Genomic DNA, 16,395 nt, shown 5'->3' with positions numbered 1-16,395 from the left:
TCCAGGCAAGGCACCTCTTTATGGTGGAGATCTTTCTGTCCCGGATTAGTCAGGAGGCTAACAAAGCAACCCTCGCACATAGCCCTCGACAGGGATGGGGTACCACACTCTGAAGGTCCTCTGGGGCAACAGGATTAAGGATGACAATGAAGTCAGGCCGGGAGCTCTCGCTCAGCACTGCCGGTCGGCCATCTTGCCAGCCATGCCCTCCTCTTACCAGAACATAAAAGAACAACTACATTTAGCAAATTGTGTGATACAGATTTTGATTGAGCCTTTGACATACACTGCTGAGAGAAATCAAAGAATTAGAGAAGTATGGTCAAAAACTAGAGCTCTAAGTATCCCATTAGTTAAAGAAGCTAGAGTCTAGCTGAATGAAGACTACTTCATGAAGGAGAATTCTCACACAAGGCCAGAACACAGAGCACAAAGGTAACACTGGAGAGAGGAAGAATATTTCAAGATCATTTAAAAGGAATAGCTTCATATTGAAAAATGAAGAGCAGAATTCAAGTTAGGTGCAATCCGGATGAAATCTGTGATGTTGGCCATTAAAGAGAAATAATGCATTTATTTAGATGCATTTCTTTTTGGCTTGATTGAAGAATATCAATTTATCGCTCGATGATGATCTCAGATACTGAGCTGACAATATCATGAAATAGTCTTGCACCATAGGCCCAATTTATAAGGTGAAGCCAAAGATGATAAGAGTGCTGGGGGTAAACACCCCATTTTCCAGACAGCATCAGATAATGATCTAGTGGGGGAAAATGACACCTATGATGAACCCAAGAGCAGCAGGTGTTATAGGTTATATAGTTTGGAATGTTGGGGAACTAGTATCCTCATCTGTGTGGTGGGGTTCAACATCTCTAACATTCTTTGACCTGTCTGCTTCAGTCCAAGATCCTTCCCAGACAAGCTGCTTTTCCTCATCATATTTACGGCCATGCTAGTTCCTCAGTCATTTTGAAGGGAAGCTATCTAGAGATGTGTGAAATAGAGTAACTTAATAGGGCCCAAGGACAAGTGAAAACTGATGCCATTTTTGCTAACCTCACATCAATAGGTTATCAACAGAAATTGTGCCTACCAGTATGGGCCATATCGGAAGTGTGGTTCTTTCACCCTCTAACCAAGTAGTAGGTTTTCCCCATTTTGCTTTTCTTTCCTGGTATTTTGGTCTGAAGTCTGTCACAAATGTCTTTTTTATTGGTCCTCAGTAGCTTTCATCAGCTCGACCTCATTAGGCAATCACCATTCCTAGATCGATCCATCTTCTTAAATCTGCACCTGTGTCTCTTACATACTTTTGATCATTCATCCCAGGATTTCAGTTCTTCAGTTTGAGCCTGGGTGAGCTGCACCGTGGGGTTGCGAGCCGCATTTTTATGGCCCTGCCAAACATTAAATACCATCACTTGTCAGCGTCAAAGCTTCTTACTCCTGAAAATAACGTATGTAATAGAACTGAACAACTGTAATGAAAGCTAACAGAGGAAAAGCCAACAGTTTTGATCCCAGAGCCTGTGACTTATTGACTCACGATGCTGCAATGCCCGTTTCTGTCCTGTTGCTTTTTGCAATGCATTAATCTGTTGAGTTGCATTCACTGCGCACGTTGCTGTTTGCTGGAAACGATTCCTGATCTACTAAGTTGCATTTTTAAGCCCATTCTAATTGTTCTACACAGTTCCTGAATTAGGTGGTTGCAATGCCTGTAACATTCCATTGCCTGTTGTTCCAAAGACCAGTTTTTGCTTCCCTTTTCCTCCCCTTTAATGCACAAATATGGTCCGCCAACTTAAGCTGAAATGTTTGTACAAGCAGTACCATCTATTGCCAGATTTTTTCTAGCTGAACAAAGGCTTCCAGTGTCCACTGCTGAATTAGTGTTGCATGTTTCCATTTCAGTGCTTTAAAGGCTATTTGAGAACCGATCACCAAGTAATTTCTAGAATCCATGTTCACTGGCCTGAGAGCTGATATCCAAAATCTTCAAAAGGAATTTGCGGCGGAACTTAAAGAAGTTCGCAGGGATGTGGACGGCATCGGGGAAAGGGTCGCCACGCTGGAGGACAAAAGTGATGGCCGCGACACAGAACTGGCGGCGCTACAACAAGAGATCATTCGGGTCCATGACCAGCAGGTCGACCTTCAGTCGCATGTGGAAGACCTAGAAAACCGGTCTCGACGCCACAATATACGCATTCGGGGAGTGCGAACAACCGAGGACTCAAAAGATCTATTTGAATTCACGAAAGAGCTCTTTAATCCTATCCTAGAACGCCCACTGGAGTCGGAGCTGCGGATCGACCGGGCACACAGGGTGGGTCCCCCGAGGCCCTCATCCGCCGCTCCGCCCGACATCTTAGTGTGCGTGCAAGACTACCGCACCAAAGAGGACATACTGCGTAAAGCCCGTCAACAACACCCAGTGAAGTTCCGAGACCACGCGCCGGTTCTATACCAGGACCTATCGGACCTATCGGCCCTCACGCTCCATAAACGTAGACTTAAGCCGATTACGGCGCACCTTTAGCAGCGCAACATTTGGTATAGTTGGGGACATCCCTTCCGCTTGGTGTTCCGCATTGACAACACACTCTACCAATTGCGGTCCCTGTCAGAGGCGGCAAAGCTGTTGGGGGTGGATTTACCGGCAGAAGACAGCGGTGCTGAGGGGGGCCCAACGGAGGCAAAGGCGGCCAGACCTTGCTGGCGCCAACAGGGCAGACGTAAGCGCGCTAAGAAACCTCCAGTGGCGGAGATCCTCAGAGGACAGCAATGAGCACTAGAGACAGTCTCCGCGGGTCTGCGTAGTCTTTCGCCCAGCGGAGTTGTGTGACCGTTGTAGCCGGCATCACCACTGGATTTCTGAACGAGCCGCCTGTGGAAGGGGGACCTTCTCATTGTGCTACCTCACCCTATGTTGTTACATCACCATCCACCGGAAGGTGGAGGACACTGGATACGGACTGTTGCTGTTTAATTGTTGGGATGTTTGGGTAGGGGTTGGGGGGAGCGGGTTGAGGGAGGGAATGGGGTTCCACGTCCATCATGGGGTGGGGTTGTGACGGTTGCAAACACACAGGGAGCACGCACCGCTTGCCCACGGCACATTCCTCATGCACGGGCTGCGCAGTGCACATCGCATTTTCTGAGATGGCGAGATGGAGTGAATGGCGCCGCACACAAAAAGTATTAACCCTTAATGTTAGGGGTCTTAACAACCCGGTAAAGCGCAGAGCCGTGCTGTCCTGTTTGGAGAACTCCCAGGCTGATATTTGTCTCCTCCAGGAGACCTACTTACTAGCTCAAGACTGTCACCGGCTCAGGTCCCGCAAGTTTCCGGTACAACTCTTCTCTTCTAGCCTCACCAAGACTGCGGGGGTAGCGATCCTGGTGGCCCAGCGGTTTAGGGGGAAGGTTTTGCAGAAGGAGGCGGAAATTAGAGGACGGCTGTTGATCTACAGGTTTGCCTTGGGAGCCTTAACCTTTACCATCGGCTCTCTCTACGCTCCCAATGAGGGTCTGGAGAGCTTTTTGCAGTCCACCCTCACGGAAGTCACGGCAACGAGCGACCTCCATATCCTCTTGGGGGGGAGATTTGAATCTCGTTTTTGATAACGTACAAGATAGATCTTGTCAGCGCACACATCAGGCAGGTGCACTTTCAGCGGCGGGCCTTGACCGTCTACGAGACTTAGGGATGGATGATTTGTGGCGTAGTTTCCACCCTCAGAGTCGGGAGTTCTTATTACTCTCATGCACATAAAACATATGCGCGGCTGGATTACCTTCTGGTTTCCTCCGCGGTCAGATAGATGGCCACGACAGAGGTAGGGGTGGCTTCGCTTTCTGATCACGCTCCGGTGTTTACTATTTTGACTCTGCCGCCGGTGGTGCGACCGGATAGGATATGGCGCCTTAGAGACTCCCTGCTACACCGGGAGGAGGTGGTGGGGCAGATTCGTAGATCGATCACAGATTATCTTGCACACAACGCCAATACCGAGACAACTTTAGCGACACAGTGGGCGGCGATGAAGGCGGTCCTTAGGGGAGAGTTCATTGCTATCTCTGCTGCCGACAATCTAGAGCGGTGACGCAAGCGGGAGGAGCTTACACAAAAAACGAAGGAGTTGGAGCGGATGCATCAGAGGACGGGTGCCCCTAGGGTGTGGCGGCAGCTGAGAGCCACTCGACAGCAGCTGGCTGCTCTTTATCAGGATGGAGCGGAATACGCGGCCCTTCGTTTAAAACATGCCTACTACACGGGAGGGGATAGGTGCGGGCGCCTTCTCGCGCACAAACTCCGGGAGGTCCGGAAACGCCAGGGGGACGGTACGAGAGTTACGGAAGACAGGGACATTGCTGATGCATTTCGTGCATACTACGCTACCTTGTACACCGGCTCTCAGTCGACTGCCGATAATGGGGCGGCCTTCCTAGACTCGGTCACGCTCTCAACTCTGACCAAGGTCCAGGCAGATCAGCTGGATGGAGACATCCACCCTGAGGAGGTGATTGCTGCTATCTCCCGGTTGAAACCGGCAAAAGCCCCTGGGCCGGATGGCTTCACCGCCATCTTCTATAAGAAGTACTGCACCTTGCTGGCGCCCCTTCTCACCCGGCTCTTCAACTCCTTCTCGATCGCGGGGGCGATCCCCCCAGACCTCTTGGGGGCCCACATAGCAGTCATCCCCAAGCCGGGCAAAGATCGGACTCGCTGTGGGGCCTACCGCCCCATCTCGCTGTTGAACGTCGATCTTAAGCTCTAATCGGGAATCCTGGCCGGCCGACTGGCATCTTATATGCCACGCCTAATTGACCCAGATCAGGCAGGGTTCATCCCAGAACGTCAGGCCCCCGACAATACGAAACGTGTTCTGCATTTGGTCGAGAAAGCCTCTCGTACGGCGGGAGAATACATTTTGCTCGCGATCGACGCTGAAAAGGCATTTGACCGCGTTCACTGGCCCTACTTGGAGCAGGTATTGCTACGGATGGGGCTGGGAGAGAAATTCCGCACCCATATTTTTAACTGCTACAAATTTCCGTCAGCGATGGTTCGGGTGAATGGCCACACGTCTACTAGCTTCCCTATAGCAAGGGGCACGAGGTAGGGGTGTCCGTTGTCGCAGTTGCTTTTTGCTGCATATATGGAACCCCTTGCCCAGAAGATCAGGCAAAATCCGGGAATTTCCGGAAGTTCGGGGGTCATGTTCACACCATCAGCCTATATGCGGACGATGTGCTATTGTCTCTATCAAACCCACGGGAGGCACTGCCGGCGTGCATGGCGGACTTCGATGCCTTTGCACGAGTGGCGGGGTTCAAGGTGAACGCGGACAAGTCGGTGGCTCTTGGCCTCTCCCCGACTCCTTCCACCCGGGAACATTTGCAGAGCTCACTCCCTTTTCAATGGGCAGAGGAATCGGTCCCCTATTTGGGGATCCAGTTGGCTCCTACGCTTTCACGAGTGGTGGCCCTCAACTATGCCGCTTTACGCCGGAAGATCCGCAGAGAGTTAGGGCAGTGGAAGTACTATCCCCTCTCGTGGTTGGGTAGGGTCGCGGCGGTCAAGATGACCATACTACCACAGATCCTCTACCTCTTTCGCACCATTCCTCTGTAACCGCCGGTGGGGTGGCTTCAGCAGACTCACTCAGAGTTGGCCCAGTTAATTTGGAACGGGCGGAAGCCGCGCATGAAGAGGTCGTTGTCCACTCTCGCACCTGAAAATGGGGGACTCGGGATCCCCGATCTTCAGCTCTATTTCCGGGCCGCACAGTTACGCTATCTGGTGGAGTGGAGCCGCTGGGAGTCGGAGAAACATTGGCTGTTTCAAGACCAGGCGGTAGCGGCCCGGCCTCTACAAGAAATCCCCTTCCTGAGAAAGCAGCACAGGCCTCCCAATTTCTACGCCGCTCACATCACCCACGTTCCCTTAGAAATCTGGGATCGTACTAACGTCTCTCATGATCTCACCACCTTTCCCTCCCCGCTTACACCCCTGTTCGACAATCCGGAGTTCACTCCTGAAATGGACTCGGCGGCTTTCAGCGGGTGGAAACCGGCTGGCTGCCGTTTCCTCTATCATATGTATGATGTGGAGGGGGTGCACTCATTCCAGCAATTCAGGCAGGAATACGGGTTACCAGAGGAGGAACGGATCCGATACCTCCAGGTTCGACACTGGGCGCTCGATGGGCGGATCGCCCATTTGCGGACCGGCGGCTCTCCCAGTACGAGCGATGGTTAATAACACGATCATCAGCTAAACAGCTAATCTCTGATCTCTATAGAATGCTCCAAATGCGATTCGCGCACACTTACAACGTAGGACGGACACGTTGGGAAAGGGAGCTCGGTAGGAATCTGACTCACGAGGAGTGGGGGGGGGGGGGGGATATATTACAGGGCCAGACACTCAGCGTACCACATGGGACTCACGGACACCCTCACAAAGATTGCGACCTATTGGTATTACACTCCGGAGCGCTTAAATGCGATAGACGGGAAGAGAGACGCACACTGTTGGAAGGGATGTGGGCAGATAGGCACCTTTGCCCATCTGCTTTGGGATTGTGAGTGTGTCCAGCCATACTGGACCCAGGTGCTCGAGGAGGTGGACAAGCATTTCGACACTACGATACCGCGCTTCCCGGCGTACATACTGTTGGGCCTCCCAAACCCTTTGACATACCTGCTTAAATCGCGTAGGGAACGACAGATAGCCATAGCGTTGGGCTCAGCGACACAGAACATACTTACTCATTGGCGCACTCCCAACACACCAACGTTTACGGGCTGGTTATACCAATTGTGGCATGCATAGGCATGGAAAAACTCACACTAACACTGACCGGGGAGGGCTCCAAATATGGGGAGTTGTAGAAGCCCTTTCTGGCACTGTTGTCCTCAGAGTTTAGGGAGGTTACTTGTCCCCGCTATTTGCGCCTGCTGCGGCTGTCCGAGGGGCGGACGGACGGGTAGGGCTTGGGAGCGGCTGAGATAGTGGGGGAAGGGGGACAGATGGACGTGGAACGGGGGTGGGTTGGGGTAAGGGAGGGGGGGGGGGGGGGAAGTTTTTTTTTATATATGGTTTGCTCCATAACATCTGATTGTAGATTACTATGGCGTCTCCAGATTGGTCCACGTTTGATTTAGACTGCAGCAGAGAAGTGTGGGACCTAGCCACCATTCAGAGACTGAGCAAGGTGTTGTTATTTTCCTGGGTGGGAGCCTTTTTGTATATTTTTGAAAATTCAATAAAAGATTTAAACCATAAAGGCTATTTGAGACATACAGCTTTACTACATTTAATATAGATGTCCTTTAAGGTCATACAATCTACTGTGCAGATACACCACCCACCTTCCTTCTCTTGAGATGTAGCCAATGCTAACATGACAAGTCTGCAATTCTGGATGGAAAGAATACCCAGTCATGAATACCAGAGACTCTGGATCTCAGCTAAAACACATCACTATGATTCTGAACTTTCTTACTCTAAAAAAGGATATGGAATTTAGGATACCGCGAGCACTTGTTTTATCAATTTGAAAACGAATTAAGGAACCAAGTTTTGGAGCTCTTGGGAAGAAATTTTCGTCTGCACTACGAAATATTCAAGAATTCCACACACCATTAAATTTGCAAATGGAAGACAGAGCAGCAAAACAAGCTCAGTGTCTACCATATGTTCGGAGCTCAAACTATTCTCTAAAATCCTTAAAAGGCAATGGTGACTGAATCAAGTTTGAAGATGTATTCAGTGATCACTACGAAGGCAAAATCAAGGGAGGAAACAAAAGTGATGAGGGAATAATACTCCTGTTAACTCTACTTCGAAACTTATAATTTCAAGAGCAATATTGCATCCTGTTAACAGAGCACTATGAATGATATTTGGGCACGAGGACAACAATATCTTACTAAATTTGGGTGCTTCCCCAGTGTTTTCCTAAACTTAAAAAACGAAGCAGATGTCCCACCAACCCAAACTAGAAGAGATTATTCCTCTGCTGGCTGGCTACACTTCTTAGACTTCTTTGCCTTCTTCAATTTATAGAAATGGAGTTTACCTCCCTGTTCAGTTGGGCATGCTCTTTTTATTAGTGGTACTCACAGACCCCTTCAAGATCAGAACTGCATCGAGGTGCCATCAAACAGGAGGCCGTGTCCCTGAGATCAACACGCGTCTATGTGCTAGAATGGCTCAACCACATTCCTTACCCCTCGAAAGATACATTTCAAAGGCAGTATGATACGCGAAACATTTCCTCAAAAACTGCAAAGCAAAGTCAGTAATAATTGGGCAAAAAGTATTATTGGTTGAAAGATATACTAAAATAAAATTTACTGAACTGACAGCGTTGTTACTAACTCACAGCGTTGGGTTCTCATTCGGTCATTATATATGTGTCATGGAACACAGAATGTGGAATTTATATATAAAATTATTATGTCGTGAACATCCTGGGTCTAGTGGAAGCTGCAAATTGAGATAGCACACTGGGGGATTCAGAGAGGGGTGAATTAAAAATTATTTGCACTTTCTATTTACCTCAGCGTAAACGTTTCACATTTATGGTGAGGAGTAGATGTCACCCCACTGGCTGAATGTCGTTCTGTTATGTTATGTTATGGGGTATTTCTTAAGCGCACAGCTACTCCAAGGAGTGTCCCGGCGCTGGTCAGACCCCGACACAAAGAGCGAACCAGAGTACACTACCACCTTATTTTTGGAAGAGCCAAGTTTTCACGCCGTTACGAAAATTTAAAAGGTCGCATTCTTGCCGCAGCATGAGAGGGAGGCTATTCCATAGTTTTGCTGCGCCCACCTGAAAGGAGCGCCCGCCCTTTCGAGAAAGGAGAAATTTGGGCACAATTATTAGTTGTTGGGAGGACGAACGTAGTGTTCTGGAGGGTTTATAGAGCTGAATCTTATTTCTGAGGTATGGTGCTCCAATTTTATTCATAGCTTTAAACGTTAAAACCAGGGATTTAAAACAAATCCTCTGTCTTACTGGAAGCCAGTGTAAGGCGCTCAAATGAGAAGACATATGGTCTCTAGGCCCCACTATCAAAACTGCCCTGGCCGCTGCATTTTGAACTACCTGCAAACGATTTATTAGGTAGTTTGGAAGACCCAGATACAGCACGTTTACATAATCGAGACTGGACATGTTCAGAGCCTGGGCCACTGTTTTCCTATGTGCAATTTGGAGGAGGGGGGAGGAAATTCCTCATCGTTTTTAGCAGTCCAAAGCACGTGCCAGCCGTGGATTGGACCTGTACTTTGTTTATGAGGAAAACATATATAAGCATCACACAGTATATAAAATATGGGATAATAAATATAAAGTGAGGTGTCTTAAGCTGTGTTATGTGGTGCATATTAGGAAGCCTGATTTAAAGAAAGAGTGAAGGTGTGTGTTAGTAGTTAAAGTCATGCAAGGTGTTTGCTGGGACTTAGAACCATGCGGTTGTGGCTGTTGATGAATGAAAACAGACACATTGGTAAAGGTCAAGAGGGTATGGACTGTTGGTTAGTGTTTAAATGAGTAAGACTTGTTATTTTATGTGTTGTTGAGCTGAGTTGTTAGTCTTGGGTGTGTTGCCTTGAAATTAGGTAGGGAGACGTGTTGTTAATTCATAAGATGGTTTGCTTTCTTTTCTATTAGAATGTAAAACATTGGATTTGTACAGGTTAGTGAGCGAACACCTCGGTCCAGCTGCATTTGAAATTTGGACTGACTATCTGAAGACTTTAGACTGGGTGAACATTAGAGAGGGATTGCGCTCCTTTTGTCTGGATCTAATCTTTCAAGCAACAGGAACTGAAATGGTTTCCTTTGCAAGCTTTTCCCTCTATTTTCTCTCTTCCTTTTTGGCATCATTTTATAACTGTAGTAGACTAGCATACAAAAGACAAATCCACCATCCATACAATATCTTTCTATATAGATTTTTGACATCACATTCTTAGTAAATTTATTACCCGTATATAAAACACATGTTAAATTGTTACAAAGGATTGTAATGCAATCCATAATGTGAAACTGTATTTACTCTAAAGTATTGTTTTCTTGATGGACAGAATTGAAAGCTAGAATACACAGTAGACAAAGACAACTATAGAATATTATAAAATGAAAAGTTTGGTTAGATTTCGGTATCGTTACCAAAATATGTAACTATTTTGTTTCAAGGAGCATAAATTGCTGGCTGAAAAAAAAAAATAGCCCATTCTGCTTCAAGTGTTTTAAATTTTGAAACAGCTACCGTTATAGGCACAAATATTTTGAACAGCAAATTCTGCCTTTATATATTGAAAAAATTAAATACATTTGTACCTTCCTGGATCCTTCCACTTTCAAGGTATGGAGTGAGGAACAGAGGTTTCCCAGGGTCTCCTCTTGTTGGTGTGGACACATGTATCCCTTTGAACATTTTACGGAAAGGACTCATCCATTTCTCAGCACTGCATAAATTCAGAGCCACAGCCAGGGTCACCATCACAAACAAATTAATCTTCTTCTGCATCTTAGCCATAACTTCCTGAAAAAAATCAATTCTATTAGACAAAAGTGGTGCACTTAAAGTAACACAAAATAAGTTAAATGCCAATAAGCATTAGTAACTTAAACTTTTGGGACTTCATGATTGTAACTGATTTTGTAAGTCAATTGTGTTTGCCCACCTTGGCCATTGCTTATTCGCCATGCAGGAGACCAGCCAGAAATTATTTCCAATGAATGGAAGGAGGAAACCCAGTAAAGGTAAGCAGAATTAGGTCTGCACACAGGACAGCCCACTTCACCATGAATAAAAAAGGCCCCACAAATTCCATTGGGCAACTAACAAAGAGGGTCGAAAGCATTTCATGATGAAAGAATTATTGTGTCTCTGACCCTGGATTTGGCTAGAGGGAAAGCATATTGTGAAACACTGGGATTTACCAGAAACCCAGGCACACATCCCACAGGAATATGTGGGGAGAAACACACCAAGCAACCATTTTGAAACATTGAGGACCGAGAATACACAGAGCAGAACCAAATGTGCAAGCGCAATAATCCAAGCCCAACGAAAACTAATCTAGGCCCTAAATGACAAGGCAAGTAATTTGCAAGATTTCCATTTCACATGATCAAACCTAAAACTGAATTTTTTAAAACGCTATGTTTTGGGCTGCAAAGGTATGAGGAGGAGGAAGTAAAGAATGTAGAAAGGCAGACCGAGTAAATTTTTATGTTCATCAGTAAAGCTCAGAAGAGTCACACCGTGTGTCTCTATTTTAGAAGACTGACTCCTGAAGGTACTAGACATTAAAGTGGAGGTCTTTTCCTTCTCTCTCTCTCTCTCACACACAAATAAAGAGAGATGCAACACAAAGTTATTTACTGAATATCTTAGATTGCAAGGAACAACAGCATGTTACAGAGTGGTAGAACAATACAAAACATGCAATGGAAATATAAGCTTTTACCCTCTGAACGTTAATTAACATATCTAAAGAGCAAGGGATCCATACTCAGTGGTAACAGCTTTGAGCACAAGAATTGAGTGGATTACTCATCACACACACACACACACACACACGTGTAACTACACTGCAGACACAACATGCAAATTAACTACTTATCATATGTACTTCTAGAACCACGGTTTTATGCAATTGTATAAAGATAATGTTAGCAGACCTGCAACTTCTAAAATGTTTTCACTGTTTGGGGCTTGGTGGGAGAGAGGGACTCTGTGCAGAGCACTGCTTGTGGGGCTCTTTTATCCCTCCCCTCACTCCCCAGCCCAGAAAAGGAAATAAATAAAAAATGTAAAAAAACACAAAAGCTTCTCAGTATGCTGCTGATGTCCTGGGGAGATACAAAAGCCTATAATTGACGTCAGCTGTGTAGCCCTTCCAATCAGGAGCTGGAAACCCACTCTTTGTAGAAGTTTCCAGCCCACCTTGTGTTTCACTCTGTGACATTGGTTCCTCGCTGGCTGTGACACACAGTGGCACTATGTGTGTTGGCCAATCCACTTTTTCTGTTTCTTTCAAAGTAATGTGGTTATGACATGCCGCTTTTGCAAAAAATGGATATTCTGGTAACATTATTTGTTTTTACGTCTATAGAGAGACTTCTTGCTGTCAGAAGGTAGGACATCTTGTGGCCAATAAAAGGGTTAGATAATGCGAGAACCAGCAAAGATCATTCAGGATTTGTGACTGGACCATTGGCCAAGATTAGGGAGGGCAACTGACCGTTGTCCGATGGGCAGATTGCCGAGGTCAGCTGATGGGCTTTATGGGGATGGATACAGTGGCTTCACGTGTATGGGTCAACTTTGCTGCTGGTGCAGAACACAAAAGGCAGCTGAAGCCATAGGTGAGCACTAGTATGACCAAGCCGCAAACTCAGGCCGGTTCATTGTCATGTGCAGAATAACAATGGGCCGTCCTGAGCAGGCATAACATATGGTGTGCCTTCTTTCATATCAGCTTCAGTAGGCGACATTGGGCCCTTTGGGGGAGATGTTGCTTCTGAGCAGCACAATTAACTAGTCTTGCATGGGGAGTCAGGATAGGCGTGGTCTCTGTTCCCTGCAGTAAGCCTCAACAATCAGACAAAGAAGCTGCAGGTGCCTGCTGCCAGGCTTATGTTAAAGAATGTGCCATGACATATAGGACTGAGTTTGGGAATTTCATTCCAAATAAATTCCCCCCACTTGTGGAATGGGGAGGGAGCTATGGATGGCTGAAGAGCAATCAAACTAAAAAATAAAAATGTTTAAATAATTTCGCATGGCTTTTTGGACTATGCGGATGTAGAAAACCCATTGTTTTTCCATCCTGGAACACAATGATAAAGGGGCAGAATATCCGGTGGGGGTGAGAGAAATTAAAGGAGGGAGAGAAAGCAATGCATGGTGAGTAAAGGACAGGCAAACAAATGGTGGGGAGTGATAAGAGAAAAGAGAAAGGAAGAAAATTAAATATGCAGCAGAGAGGAAGGAAGCAGAGAGAAACAAAGAGTTAAAATGCTAATGAGAAGATGGAGAATGGAAATACTGAGTGGGGAGAACAGTAGAACGAGACATTAGCGTGAAGAGAGAGAAGGGTGGAAAGCAAAAGTGGAGAGAAGGGAGACAGCAAAGGGATAGAGACTGGTGAAGGATGAGGTGAATGAATAATGGAGAAGGGGGGGGGGGGGGGGGACGGGGTCTCAGAAGTTGCCTAGTCAATAAGCATAGGGACAAGTGGATAGAGTCTCACACACTTAGGGGCATATCAACAAGGGCTTTATCTCTGCTTTTTTGGCTTTAAAAGCCAAAAAAGGAGAGATAAAACTAGCGCCCTATCAACAACAGGGTGCTAACATGCAAATTTGCATGTTAGCACCCTTTTACTCTACGCTTCCCCTTGCATCTCTAATGAGATGCAAAGGGGGCGTTCCAGAGTAAAATAATAGGAGAAATGTCGCTAAGCCACATTTCTCCTATTATCAAGAATGCCGCTAACCCTGTTAGAGACAAAAAAAGCAGCGCTAACCGCGGTTAACGCTGCTTTTTTACGTCTGGTATTTTTCTGACTTAGCCATGATATGCTATGGAAGGAGGATATCATGGCTAAGTTTGCCTGTCCCTATCAACAAGGTAACGTGAGATTATCGCTGGGTTTCCAGCGATAATCTCATTTTAGCCTGTTAGCGTGTGGATTTTTATCGCTATTGAGATAAGCGTTGCTAATAGCACGCTATATCAGCGATAAAAATTCACGCTAGCCGGCGATAATTATCCTAGCGCTAAGTGCGCTTAGAGATAATTATCGCCGGTTGTTGTTGATATGCCCCCAAGTTCTGCAACATTACAGCAGTGCATGGCTTGATTTAGAGATTGGGAGGTTACTGGAAGGAGAGCCAGTGGAATTTCCTTTAAGAATGGGATAGTATGGTAAAGGAAATCCTGCCAGCGGATTTGCTTTTGGTTTTCAGTGGTGGCTCGCACAGGTAACGACTCGGCGATGTGGCAAGCGCAAGGCAAGTGGTTTTATTTACTTCTTTACATTCACCTTTCCTGTCGTACTACACACTCCACTACCCCCCACCCCGCTCCTGGCCCGCTTCACAGTGTTACCTGTGCGAGCCGCCACTGTTGGTTTTAACCCTTCCACCAGAATTAGGCACTTTTCCATTACCACCAAACTGTAAAAAAGGCTTTTAGTCTGCCCACCTCCAGAGGTAGAACAAGGCCCTTCACTTCCATGAACCTTTGAAAATCTTGTGAAACACGGACAACAAGCCTTTGAACTTCTATTGGCAATGGCCCTCGTCTGTAAACGCCAAGGTTTTCTATATCAGTCAGTTGCTGACTGCAACAAGACAGGACATGAAGACAGAGGATTGAGAGTGTGGGATTTATAGACAGAAAGAAAGGATAGTGAGCACATTTGAGGGAAACTGGGGGGGGGGGGGGAGGAGAAGAGACGGAGACACACACTAGGGGCTAGAGAGGGACAAGGAAAAAGATGAAAAATAAGGGGGGGGGGGAGTGGGACTGAGAATGCAGAGGGAGATAGAGAAAGAAATAATCGGGAGACAGAATGAAAAATCGGTATGATAAATGGAGACACAGAAACATTAGTAGAGGCCCTGGATGAAGATGAAATAAGGGGGCAAAAAGGGAGCGAGAGGAATGAGTGCCAGAGTGTAGGGACAATTTGGCTGTCCATGTGGGTAAGCAAAAGAGCGTAAGGTAACAGATGATATATAGAAGATAACATTCAAGAAAGCAGATTGAGTGATTTCTTGTCGCATGCCAAGAAGATTCAGACCATGCCTGCCCAAAATATAAAAGCGATCAGCTACCAAGCTGTTTTAGACATTTAAAATATCAAATGCAGAAAGGCTGGTGTGTGGCAACCAAAAGGAGGATCCATTAAAGGCCTGGGTGTGTACAGTCACCAATGCCTTTGGTTTAGCTGGGAGATTTCAGACCACCTACTGGAGCAGAAGTCTCAGCAGAATTCAGGGTGACCAGGAAAGTCAGTGGTCTGAAGGCAGCACGAACTTCTGGGATGTGAAACTGAAAAGGAGATTCAGTAACCCGAGGATGAGCGAGAGCTTCATTGCTCAAAGCCCATGAGGAAGAGTCTCTTGGCCCCTGAGCCTAGCCAGATGCCACAGAGAGCAAGGGCCTCTGGCACCTGGGGGTGGCGGGGGGGGGGGGGGGGGATTAGGAGCCCTGTTGGCTAGCAGACGCCCTGAAGTCCTGAGAGTGGACACGGTATCAGGGAATGGAGGGTGGGACCGAACCTCTGGGACCTGATGGTGAACTGGAGGGTCAGGGACCTTAAGTGAGAAAACATCCTTGAAGCACATTCACCCGCAAGTCCCCCTGTGAGGATTGGGGGCCAACAGGCGCTTCAGGGATCTGGTGAGCCTCGTGCCTTTAAGGTGAGCAGAGCACTTAGGGAACTAAGGGTAAATATAAGCTTCACAGATTCTTAGAGTGAACATGGTTCTCAAGGAAGTGAGGGTGTCCTGGGGCATTCGGGCCAAAGTAAACAAGAACTACAGGGCTTAGGAGTGAATATGGATATCAGATGACCAGAAGATGTGCTGGATTCCAAAGGCACCTGAGAGAAAGCTGGAACATCAGGCTCTGAACCTGGGCAGGAGCCTCAGGTGACTGGAAAGCGGGAGGTTAGAGTAAGTGTCCTACTAGGAAGTTGGTAATTTAGTGACAAATTGATAGCAGGCCTCGAGGACCTGGGATGAGCAAAGCCCAATGGTCTCTGAGAGTGAACAGACGTCTCGAGACCGGAGGATGACCATTAACCTCAGGGCTCATATTAATGCGAAACGAAGATCATTTAGAAGGAGTTTTAGTCCCAGACTGCAGATAGGGGATTCAGAGACCCGATGATAAGCAAAGGTGAAGGGGATATGGGAGTCACCAAAGGATTCAAGGTCCCGAGGGTGCGGTTTACAGACCTGAATATATGGTCATTAGATCTGTGGGTGTGATGCAGTGGAAGAATGGTGCTTCTAGTCTTGGATATTAATACCAGTCAGTGGCTAAGTGAAGCTCCTGTTGGAGCGCAGGGTCTAATTTAAGTGCAACCCACCGCCCTTCCAAGGATGCCAAGCATAAGCCGTAACTCACATCCCACTGCAGGCCTAGAGAAAGTGTTATCACATCGATACAACGGCCCAGGGCAGAAAACATAACAACCTTGCTAAGTTTACGAGACTGTTTTGAGCACCATCGTAAAGTGTGTCAATGTTTCACGAACAACTAAACATATTCAGTCGTCTTTGTGTAATATGCAATCCTTCCATTGTCGCGTCACAATATAACGCATTTTAAATG

General features: G+C 46.8%; 1 protein-coding gene across 2 annotated transcripts in view; it reads right to left on the bottom strand.

Annotated features, from left to right (window-relative positions):
• The window catches only part of CPVL (carboxypeptidase vitellogenic like), a 628,799-nt gene that overhangs the window by 611,964 nt on the left and 440 nt on the right, over positions 1-16,395 (bottom strand). The window contains exon 2 of one of the 2 annotated variants that reach the window (XM_085631603.1): positions 10,374-10,578. In XM_085631603.1, coding sequence (XP_085487729.1) covers positions 10,374-10,572 — 199 coding nt within the window. In that variant the 5' untranslated portion in view covers positions 10,573-10,578. The remainder of the gene's footprint in view (positions 1-10,373; positions 10,579-16,395) is intronic. The other variant, XM_085631602.1, reaches the window with a different exon arrangement.

Source organism: Triturus cristatus, chromosome 10 (genome assembly GCF_964204655.1).
Source record: "Triturus cristatus chromosome 10, aTriCri1.1, whole genome shotgun sequence".
Lineage (NCBI taxonomy): Eukaryota > Metazoa > Chordata > Amphibia > Caudata > Salamandridae > Triturus > Triturus cristatus.
This window is presented reverse-complemented; position numbering and strand designations above follow the sequence as displayed.